Genomic DNA, 12,458 nt, shown 5'->3' with positions numbered 1-12,458 from the left:
ATCTTACACCTCATTTCATTGTAATGTGATTCCTAAAATTATTAGGAAACAAAAAAAGAAAAATCTTCCATATGTGTACAGCACCCAAAAGAAGGTGGATGGAGGTTGCATTCAAAACTAAGTGGGTGACAAAAAAAGACAGAGCCAGATCCAGGTGTACTAAATCTTGGAAAAAGAGGGAGGAGACATATAATTGCTGGATGTAGTTGGACTCAGCTCAACAGACAATAAATTTCAGTAGTGGAAGAAGCTCGAAGGAGTTGTTGTCAAAAGGTGTTAGGTGTGTTTCAGGGAAAAAAAACCCCTAGGACCTAATGGTGGACACCTGAGGTATGGGAAACTGCTCATTTTAAGAATGAGGCTTTCCATGCAATGTTAGCGGGAATTTTCTGGGTTGGTCTGAATGGGACAGGCAGGTCAAAGAAGCAACAGCTCTTACAGTAAATAACCTATGTGAAGGACAGTCTGTGTAGGCGATGTTAGGGAAAGCCAAAAAGAATGACTTTTGGATAGCCTCAAAGACATTCAGGGAAACGTTTTGACAGCTCTAGAAAAAGACAGATGGGAGATCACCTAAACTGTCCTCAGCAATGGTGAAAAAACTTCACTTCAGCTGAGGTTATTGTCAGGCGGTGGAAAGAGCAATCTTAGCAACTCCTAAACCTCATTAATAGTACTGCAAAGTTCTCAGGAGGAAGTATCATGAGTACTGCATGGGACTGGGTCCATTTCCTTGGCTGAAGTCACTGCAGTAATTAAAAAGCTCTGTAGGGATACGTGTTCTGAAGTAGATGCTACTCAGCTGGAGTGTTGAAACCACTGGACATTGTGGGGGTATCTTACTGAAGACACCTAAACAATGCTGCATGGAAGGTGAGAACAGTGTCTTATAACTGGCAAGCTGATGTAGTTCTCCCATTTTTAAAAAAGTAGACTAAAGGGTGTGTTTCAGTTACACACACACCTCAGCCTTACTGGGAAAGTTTTTGCTGGGCTACTTTACTGGAAAATTCAATTCTCTACTTGAACCTTAACTTCAGGAGGAAAATGCAAATTCTGTCCTGGCTGTGCTACAGTAGACTAACTCTTTGCCCATGCACAACTATCTGAAAGGTCATGGCATTTTGCCATTCCTGTGTATATGATAAGTGTACTTTGAAAAAAAAACAATGACAGATATTTTAGGAATGAAGTTAGGATCCTCCCACAGGTGGTGCACTGATAGGTGCAGTCAGATAGAAGAATAACCAAAGACACAAAGAAAACATTTGAAATGGATTATATCTCTTGCCCGACTTGGAAAAAAACTGTTGCTGGAAAGTGGAGTTGTATGTTAATTTTATATTACCACTGTAACACTCACCAGGAGAAGCAGACAGAAATCAGTACATGAGTGAGTGCGTGAGTGAGTAAAATTAGTATGTCAAAGAAGCGGACATAGTGACATGCATGAATGGACACCTTAAAGTAAAAGAAAGTCTTCACTTGGTAAAAATAAGAAATAAAAATGACTAAATATCATTCTAATTGAGAATACTCCAATATGACAAACTAATATGAACAATAACCATAAATCATCAATACATATACTGTACATATCTTTGGACCTTTTGTCAGCAGTCTTTTTTTCGGCATTATTCACCTCCTGGACAATTAAAAGATTTTTAATCTGGTCTGGTTCTTCCTTCTGTTTTTCCTAGAACTTGCTATTAATTACGGCATTGTATGGTTTCACACTTTCCTTTAATTGTTGCTGATGAAACAAATCAATAATGACTCCATCTTTGAGCAGAATATTAATTTGTTTTATTAAGGGATTTAAGTTTTCTGTTAAAAGTTGATACAGAAATGACAACTGAGGAAAAAATACATCAGCATGACACATTCTAATTTAAAATATTTTTGAATCTTTGTTTTTAAAAAACACTTATATAAATATTAATTAAATATGAACATAACATTTATATATATTTTCTCAGTATCATGTACATTAACTGTAAATAGGTCACCGACAAGAACAGTGAAGCAAACACAGAAAACATTAATTTCATGTATTGTTTTTTTTTTAAAGAAATTAACTTACCATCAGCGGACATAATGTTAATGACAAGATTGTGCCTTGCAGTTTCAAATGTGCGCCTGTTGTAGGCTGTTATCTATACAAAAAGGAAAAGATATATGAATTTGCTGTACTCCAATAATGTGTTAAATATTAATGTTATGCCTGTTTTTTTATTTTGTATTCCTTGTGCCTTGGCATTCAAACAGATATACTCTTCTTTTCTGTATATAAAAAACAATCTTCTCCTTTATCTGTGACAGTTTTTTTTAATTTTCATTTATTCCATCAGTTGTTCATTTATCGGCCAAGTCACTATCTCTGTGGAGTCTGCATATGCCTTCTGTGTTTATGTTGATTTTTTCAGGTTTGCTGGATATCTTTCCAAAGACTTGCAAGTTAGGTTAACTTATAACTTTAAATTAGTGCTGTGTGAGATTATATCCATAAATTCATCTTTGAAAAATTAGAAGATGTTATTCATCAGGTTTTAGCCTTACCATTTCACTAATTGTCACTACAAAATTAAAGAATAACATACAGTACATACATTTTGAAAACAAGAAAATTACTCAGTTACACATTTCTTCTTACATCGAAAAAATTATAATAAAATCACAGACATTTTCAAAAATTCTCAAACACACTTAATCTGTTTCATGGTTGCGTGGTGCTTATACTGACAGCATTAGTTGCAATATAGAAAACCACCCTGAGAAGAAGAATAATTTATTGCATATGCCCACAGTCACACTCACACAGGAAAAATATGAAATTGTCAATATGCATATGTATGATGAAGAGTAAGGTTAACCTACAAAGACATGGGGAGAACATACAACGCTGTAGTAACTCCACACTGACAACATCCAAGGTGAGGGATTTAAAAAAAAGATAGCATTTTGTTTGTTTTATACTTGAGAGGGAAGTTTGCAGTTTTATTTAATATATTGCACTTGCATGCAATTTTCATTTTACTGAAGCTATAAGTTTATATGTAAAGTATTCCAGAGGTTCCCTTTTCAAACTGCTAGATACTATAATATAATGAGGTAGGTGCAAAAAGGTACTTGTAAGAATTGCCTTTAAAACAAATAACGGTTAAAAAATATTACAAATATACGATATGTGTAGACATTTAAAAATACAGTATATACACAATAGCTTAAAAATTCATTTAAAACTAATAAACAGAATATGCACAATAATATGAGACATTTCTGAGTGATGTTATATGAAATATTAATAAAACTACAAATTGCATAAATGTGTGAATTTACATATCTACATTTACACAGCGTTACTGCTATGTTCCAAACTAATAGTGCAAAGCATAATAACCACCTTTAAATTGCATGTCACATAACTTAGAAAACATAAAATTTTGCTTTCACCATAATTTCAGCCTATGTCAACAACAACTTAAATATATAAAATTACACTACATAGAAACATAAACATTAAAACAGAGGCAAAAGAAACTACAAATAAACAGAAAGAGTAATCAAAATCATGCTGCTGCACTAACTTATAATATAAGATTCTAAGATAAAATATTTGCCATACTTAAAGCAATCCAAAATAACACCCACTTCCCATTCTCTCTCCATTTCTATGGTCATGTTATCTTCCTGCAAGTTGACATTTATTTCAACTTACCTCCCATCTGTTATGTAAGTGAGTACTAGAATAGACTGAACCTTTATAATCAATCTTTTGCACCTATTATAAAGGCATTTGCATGGTTAAGGTTTTATATTACCAATTACCAGGGCCATAAGGCCATAATGTTCTCTGGAAAACCTAATGTCAGTGAAACCCTGAGTTTTGTCTTGTTTAATAATTTACTACCAGTCCCTCAGACGGTCTATACAATAGCAATTGTTACACTGCCCACATGGCCTCTTTTAAAATAGACTGGCTTTTACAAGAACTCTCCAGATGCCAATCTGTACTGTTGTTTCCCAGCCTCAAGCAAGTTCAGTTGCAGCAAGTTACATTTCTAGAAAATATAGATAATATACAGTATACAGTAGTTTTAATTCTGTGAATATCATACTTCAGAATATTTATGCTTCCCTTTTATGTTGTTCTTAACCATCTGTCATCATAATAAAAATGTAAAAAGTCACTTTCTTCTGATTTGCTGTATTTTACTAAAAAAACATTAAAATTGTTTTTCAGTCTATTTGTTGTGAAATCATTGAAAATAGCTAACTGATCTTTTTTGAAACTTAGAGGTAATTCATAGAATAGACCAAATTAATATAATTAATTAAATTAATATAGGCTACTAAGATATTTTCTCTGCCTTCTTGAAACAAAGTTGGAGTCATAAATCCACAATAATGGACAATGTAAAAACAGGTTGGCAAAAATATTTGATTAGCAGAAGTGGTATTTAATACTGAACAAAAATCTACCCATCATCTGAAAAATTGCACATTTTATAGTCCATCTAAATTTATGACATGTAGCAAAAGCAATACATAAATCAAGGTCTTTGTCTCACTCTTTCTCACTCAATTTTTATTTTATAGTAGGGCTTTTCCTTGTCGTCACCAGAAACTGACTTCATAGTTTCCAGTCACACACTTTGTGCTGTTGTTTGATAATACTCAATACAAATTTGTCATCTATCAAGTTCTCTTAATGTTACATATTGTATATATATCTCTCACTGATGAGTCAAAACATTATGACCACTCCCATAAGTGAATGATGGTGATTATCTTGTAACAAGGGTTCATGTTAAGGTCAGGGATATATTAGATGGTAAACTGACATTGGGCACTCCTAGTCAAAGTGCTGAATTCAGAAGATAGGGCAGGTGTAAAGACCTAAGTGGATTCCATAAGGGCTAAAGCATTATGGGCAGAAAGTTGAGTCACAGCACTGACAGTGGTCTAAAACTGGAAAAACCACAAATTACCGACAAGTTATTAGATGGCAAAGATAAATTGATGTGAGAGGTCAATGAAGGCTATCTCATCTGGTACAAACTAACAGGAGAGCTACTGTGGCACACATTGCAGAATATTTTAATGAATGTTAAAAAGATAAGGTTTCCAGGCACGCATTGCTTCAAAACCTGTTGCAAATGGGACTGCACTGCCACAAGCTACAGCACCAATGCTAACCACTGCCTACCATGAAAAGCACCTACAATGGGCATGTAAGTGTCAGATTTGCACCTTGGATCAATGGAAGAAAGTTACCTAGTTTGATTAATTATTTTTTCAGTTGCACCATGTGGAGAGCAAGGTATATTTGTGTTGTTTACCTGAGAAGAGATGGCACTAGGATGTCCTATGGGAAAAAGACAAGCCGGAGTATGGAGTGTGATGCTTTGGGTAATATTCTGCTGGGCAACCCTAGATCCATGCAGTCATGTGGACATTAGTTTGACATGCACCACTTCCTAAACTTCACTGCAGGCGAGGTACATATGTGGCATCTTTCAGCAGGATAATGTGCCTTGCAAAATTAATGGTTTGAGGAACATGACGAAGAGTTCAAGGTGCTGCCCTGTCCTCCAGACTCCCCGGATCTCAATCCAATTGAGCATCTGTGAAATGTGTTGGAACAAAAAGTCCAATCCAAAGAAGTACCACCTCGCAACTTACAGGAGGTACAGCATCTGCTACAGGAATCCTTGTGCCAGATATTACATTAGAACAATCTAGAGGAGAACAAACCATTCAGCCCAACAAAACTTGCCAGTCATATCCACTTAATTCTTCCAAAATAACATCAACTCTAGTTTTGAAAGAGCCTACTGTCTACCACACTACTTGGCATCGTATTCCATGTGTCTATGGCTCTCTGTGTAAATAACAACTTTATAAACATAATGTGTTTGTGCAAAATGTACTCTTAACAAGTTTCCAACCCTGTCCCTGTGTCTTTGATGAACCCATTTTAAAGTAATAGTCTCGATCCACTGTATTAATTCCCTTCATTATTTTAGATACTACAATCATGTCACCACTTAATCTTCTTTTGTTTAAACTGAAAAAGGCTCAGCTCTTTAATCTTTTCCTAACAGTTCATCCCCTGCAGCCCTGGAATACACCTAGTTGTTCTTCTCTGGACTTTTTCCAGTGCTACTATGTCCTTCTTGTAGCGAGGAGACCAAAACTATTCATAATACTCCTGGGGCCCCATGTATAACAGCGTACATAGAATTCACATTAAAAAATTGTGTATGAACAAAACTGGAAATGTGCACACACACAAATAAATTCAGATGCATAAAATCATGCATACACCAAGGTCCACATACTTTCTCTTTATAAATCCTAATGAACGTGAAATTGAATGCACATGCATGTGCCTACAGCCCCACCCCAACTCTTCCCAAAATTATGCATATTTGAATATCCAAATTAATATTAATAATTCCTTCCATTCAGTGTTTTGGTAAAAGACCACGGTAAAAGCATGTGGAAAAAAGAAGAATTTCAGTGAATGAGAAGTGGAGGCAATGAAAAATGCAGTATTTGTTGGCTTAAGCAATGGTATTAACAACAAAAGGAAGTTGATGGATTGATACAGCATGGCGGAGACACTCAAAAGTTCATGTTCAGAAAGTCACACAGTGCCCAAAGTAAAAAAAAAAGGGTCAGATATCAAAAATGGCCTGAAAAGGTGAGTTGCAACCCACAGATTATTCATTCTGTTTCAGACAATATTACAAAAGCTGACCCCCATGCTGAGGACGCAAATCCAGGCAGTGATGGTGCTGCTGTGCCCAGCACATCTTCGGGCGCAGGCTACAAACACATCTCTGCCTCGGAAACCACTGGGTGATCATCTGGCTGTGGGCTGATGGACGCTGTTCTGGAGTCACAAAATGCTATAGTGGATTCTGTAAGGGATGTGGCCAATGAACTAAGGAATATAAAGGCTTTACTATGTGATACTGACCACAAATTAAATGAATTGGTTAAAAAATAAGTGCTGCATCTCATTATCTGTTTTTACCTTCTGCTAACTACATTCAAACAAAGTTTTAATGCTGTCCAGTTTGGCTTATCGTTTGGAGGGTCAGGGTCAGGTTCATCTATCTCTTCAGGTATGGGCAAGCCACGATTGGGTGCCACATTATGTAACATGTTACATGCTTACACAATTTGACATATTTTCGGTGGACTGTAGAGCAGCACATTAATAGAGTGGAAATTATTTCTATTTACATAAGCAAATTCATCCTCTGAAGGCACCTTTATAGTGTACCGCCAGCACCATGTGCCACAACGGATAGATTCTCTTCTCTTTACATGGCTCTTTGAGGTGACTCATTATCCTTAAAAGGACTGTATGCCTTTTGTCACACTAGCTGGAAAAAAACAAACTGTGCACAGCTGTTGTTTTTATAGGCTCTCTTGCTATACATGATACAATGCCAGCTCACTCTTTTGGTGATTTATCCCTTGCTGGTGTAACTTGTCCAGCGCTGTTGCAATAGCACTGTACATCCAGTTGACCTCTCTGATTAAATTTAAAAAAACGGACATTGCTGCGAATTGCGCTTTGATGTTTCCCAATTCAACCACAGTGTAAGGAAATCTTATATATCTGGATAACAAATGGATAATACCATCCCTAACAGCTGGCATGGTGCAACTCAGTGATGATTGTGAAATACCTGATCAGTCAACAAGTTCACGTTGAAAAGCTCCTGTGGCTAAAAACCTGAGAGTTGGCAGAACTTGCAAAGGAACAGGTAGAGCACAATTCCCCAAAGTCTGCCTTTGCACACAGCACACAGCTCCAAGAGGATAGCTCTTGGAAGTCGAAATCGACTTAGAAGACAGTCATCATCATCTATAAGTAGGCGCTCTCTTCTAATTCTTCCATTTGTGATGTCTTCCAACAAAGCAGCTATGGTATTTGGAATAGTTTGGCTATTCTATGCACTATTATATTGTTATAGAATGATTACAATCAAGTGTACAATTTTAGTGTATTTAATAATGCCCATGTAATTAATACAAGTATGAAAAAGAAAGAGAATTGACACAGAAATAGTAGCACTGCTTTGATGCTGAGTGCCGCCAGTTTGCAAAACTGAGCAGAAAAGTGCATACAACACGGTGTGAGGCTGCTGTGAAAATGTATGTGAATTTAAGCAAAATTTATGCAAAAATTATGTTTAGTTTTTATACATCTCGAAGTGTGTGTGGAAATGATCATATGCAACATTTTTGTGAGTACGCACAGTTTATACATGATGCCCCTGGTGAGGTCTAACTAGTGCGTTATAAAGCTTCAGCATATAGTAGCCTCCTTTGACTAACATTCTGTAAGCCCTCTTAAGGGCACCTTCAGAGGTCTTGTAAAGTCAATTTCTCAGCATGTCAGAGCTGTTTTGGTGTCACACATAGGACCAATAGCAAATTTGGCAGGTGCTCATAATGTTCTAGCTCATCAGCATACCAGCCACTACACTTTCTGGTATATGTAAAATGTGTTGTCTTTGGTTAAGGAATAATTTCACGTTTGGCTGATATTATTCTGAAAACACATAAATATAATTTAAAACACTTGAAAAAAACTTTTTTAGGAATATAAAAAATAAAAGGACCATTTCTTTCAATATACCTCAATAATAGTCGGCTTTCCCACATGATCAGCTGTTGGAGATCCATAAAGAACACCATCACTGTATGGTGTTCGTTGAATATATCGAAGCCAGCCTGGCCTATCTGGGAAGCCCATTAAATTTGTGTTAAAGGTGATTGGATCATTGGTTGCATCTCCTGTACAAACATCACAAACAAAAATGTAAGTAAAATAAAGGTTATGAAAAACTGTTGGAGAACAGAGCCAACAAACAGTAAAATACATTTTCTGATGTAACTGAATAATTTATAGCTTCATATTTACAATAATATGCCATACATCAGCATAGAAATTGACTATATGCTATATTATACTGCTTCAAAACACAGGAAATAATAGACGAAGACAGATCTAAGGTTAACCTGCCTTTCCCAAAAGTATATTGCACTGCTGGTTACCTAAGTTAAGTATGCAGAAAGCAGTAAAGTTTTAAGCAGCTGCAGGTTCAACTTTCACTTTGTCTGGCACAAACCAAAAAGAATCTTGGGCTGTAGTACCCTTAAGCTGTTCATCAATATTTCCACAGATCATTGCAACTGGTGGAACATTCCATGGTGGTTGCATCAATAGTAGAGTATTACTCTATGGTGGACTGCAAATACAGCACTCATTATCAGGCTTCTTTTGACAGAAGCAATGCAATTTGAAAAGAATCAAAATAACAATTATAAATATATCTTTATTAAATGATCAAACATAAAACAAATATGGGAAAGCATACCAGGTTTTGGATAAGGAGGGAATTCCCCTTTAAAATATTCTCTTTCCAAAACGTGAACAAATAGGACTCCAGCAGAAGGATAAACATTTCGGTCAGCATGCACCCTGGAGAGGATAGTGAAAACTGAAAGAAAGTAATTAGAGATAGATTCCAAGAAGAAGAAGAGGAGAGAAAGAAATGATACCATGCAGTCGAGCATATACTCAAGCAATGCAAGAATTATCATTGTGGCCAGTAAACAACAGTGCTACAGTATCAGCATGCACATTATTCAATACTGTAATTCAATTGATTTTTTAATTATTATGCTATCTATACTTTAAGAGAGAAACTTTCTTTTAATGACTGTTGTGAGACTTACAAGCACAAGCCATCTATTGCAGGCTGCCAATTATGACTTTCATACATTAGCCACAAGCCCATACTCTATTATGTATTTCAGTATGGCCACCCACCCTCCTCAAGTTCTTCCTATTGTGACTTTCTGTAATTACAGGCAAAACATTAAAAAAAAGAAATTTAGAATTTAAAAAATGTTTACATTGACTACTATAGTTGCTAATACAGGGCATGTTTAATATTAAGTGTCATTAAATGAGTTAATGAGAAAATGTCTAATTCTCAAGTTTTAATTTCAAAGCAAATCCTTTCTTTAATTTATATGAACCCTGGCTTCATTAGTCATCATTGAATCAATTACTTTCAAAGGTCTGGTCAGATAATGTAAACTAAAAACAACTAGGTAGCATGATTTGATCACTATAATATCAAGTGTTTTTTGTAATTTACACAGATTACTATAGGTTACTATAGAAAACTGTGCAACAGTTTCAAATGATTTTCAGAATGTGGATATGAAAACAAATGAAAAACTTACTTTCTTCAGTCAAATAATGAACATCAAATCTCACTGGGACTAACTGCATGCAAATTACCAGATACCAAAGAAATGCGGTGGCCTGAAGTCCTGGAATGATCAGCATACTATTTTGCTGCCGTAAATAGTTAATTTTGTTTCAGAAGCTATGAGTTATTACAAAAGCTTCAAAATGATATCATATTGTAGTCCCTTTCTCTGTTTTAAATTATTAATAAACAACATCCTCACGTCCCTGCATTTTTGTGCCCAATTTATGTGTTGCATTTGCACACGTTACTTATTTCACAAAATTGTAAGTGTTAAATTTTAAAGAATATGTCTAGTATATTTAACCTGCTGGGGTGACAATCTTCAATGCTGATGACCAGCAAGACAGTTATGTTTCAATTATTACTTTGCATGATTTTATTATACAAATGCAACAAAAATACCTACAGAAACCTTGATATCACAAGTTTTCAGTTTGTACCTTATCAAATAATATTTTTTCCAAAAAGAGGTTTAGTTAGATAAAAAAAAGTCTTTTAATAGTGCTTGTTTACAACGAATTTGCAGTACAGGAAACTGTCCAACTCACAAGCAGCTCTATTTGCATAGAAATTATATTGCAATGGTGCTGACTCTTCTATCAGTCTGAGGACGACATCAGGACTGAGACAGCAGCAGTATGAGCTTGCATTCCATATTCAAATAAGAAGCTTCAGTTCCAGCTGCAAGGGAATCTACAAAAAGGACAAATCTGCCACTGTCTCCATTATAGTATGACTAAAGCAAGCTGTCCTCCTAAGGATAGTGAACAACCTAAAAGAGAGAAGAAATGACCAAGAATCCAATTGGTCAGCACAGACAAGCATCATACAGGGCTACAATACGATAACTATCTTTTTCTTTTTGCATAGACAATGCATACAGAGAACACTTACTCCGACCATGATGAAATGTCATGTATGGTGATGCAGACGTTTTTAAGGTAAGCCTTAAACATATAACATGGATGCACAGCAGACATTTTGTGCTTTTATGAAACGCATGATATTGATACAAATAACTCATCAAGTTATTTCATTTTCAGCAACAAACTGATCCAGCTGAGGATACTCTTGATGAGTGCAGTGTTGTCTTGTTTTATTTTTAAGTTTGCTAAGGCAGGCTTTTTCTGAAGTGAGTGTTTCATTCACTTTAGTTAAAAAGTCATTCAAGTTTAGGGTGCTTTAATACTAGAGCTTTTGCTCTAGACCTAGGTCCGGTTGACTTTATAGTTTGGTTTGTCTGATTTTGAAAGCTGTGATATGTACTCTGGTTTACCCAAAAACTGGGGTATGGAGTACAGTTTGCAGCTAGTATGAAAGCAAGTGGACTAACTTGCACAAAGTAACCTTATTAATTTATATTATATTTTGGTTGACAGTGTTTTTGGGTGTGTGTTATTATTAGATCTATTTTGGTCCCTATATCATTTGAAAATTTCTAATCAGAGCAAGCTTATTACTTCATGAGGCAGAAAATGCACATGTGGAGTGTGCTGTTTAACAAAACCTTAAAAAAATTATTCACGAAATTCTGACCAACAACAGGTCTCATGACCACACTTGACAGAGGGATGATACTGATGTACTAAATGTAAAGCAGCTAATGCACAACTTATTAGTTCCTGTGTCCTCAAAGACATTTTTATGCAAGCTACTTGCATCCCTATGCATAAACAGGGTCTTGTGTGCTGTTCAGTGTTCAGTATGACATTTCAAAATTGACACCAAATAAACAAAAAATATTACTGTAAAAACACTGTGAACTCTACTTTTAATTTCAGGCCATCAGCCTCTGTCTAGGTAGGCTAAATAGAAATAAGGGCCCACACTTCTGTCTGTCTTGTTGCCTGGTAACTTTTGCATACAGCTGGCCAGGAACAGACATCTCTCTATTATAAAAAAAATCTTGGGAGGGAGACTAGGGAGACGAGACGTGATCTTCTCGGAAGACAATTTGACGTCCCGTGAGAGACACTTTAACGTCAAGGCAGTGAGACAAGGCAGTGAGACAACATTTAAAACAAGTTCATGGACATCTAACCTATCTGTTGTTGGAATGCTTTTGGCATACACACTTCATGTGCTCCCAGCTCTTAAAACAACGACAAGCGACAAGCAGAAGACGCAGCTCGCCAGCAGCAG

At 35.9% G+C, this 12,458-nt stretch overlaps 1 protein-coding gene across 5 annotated transcripts in view; it reads right to left on the bottom strand.

Annotated features, from left to right (window-relative positions):
* sgce (sarcoglycan, epsilon) overlaps positions 1-12,458 on the bottom strand; it is a 46,805-nt gene that overhangs the window by 16,426 nt on the left and 17,921 nt on the right. For 4 of the 5 annotated variants that reach the window (XM_028817068.2, XM_051935828.1, XM_028817072.2 and 1 more), the window contains 3 exons: positions 9,408-9,530; positions 8,666-8,823; positions 2,084-2,156 (listed from right to left, as the gene is read on the bottom strand). In XM_028817068.2, the coding sequence (XP_028672901.2) occupies positions 2,084-2,156; positions 8,666-8,823; positions 9,408-9,530 (354 nt within the window). The remainder of the gene's footprint in view (positions 1-2,083; positions 2,157-8,665; positions 8,824-9,407; positions 9,531-12,458) is intronic. The other variant, XM_028817073.2, reaches the window with a different exon arrangement.

This window comes from Erpetoichthys calabaricus, chromosome 13 (assembly GCF_900747795.2).
Source record: "Erpetoichthys calabaricus chromosome 13, fErpCal1.3, whole genome shotgun sequence".
Lineage (NCBI taxonomy): Eukaryota > Metazoa > Chordata > Cladistia > Polypteriformes > Polypteridae > Erpetoichthys > Erpetoichthys calabaricus.
This window is presented reverse-complemented; position numbering and strand designations above follow the sequence as displayed.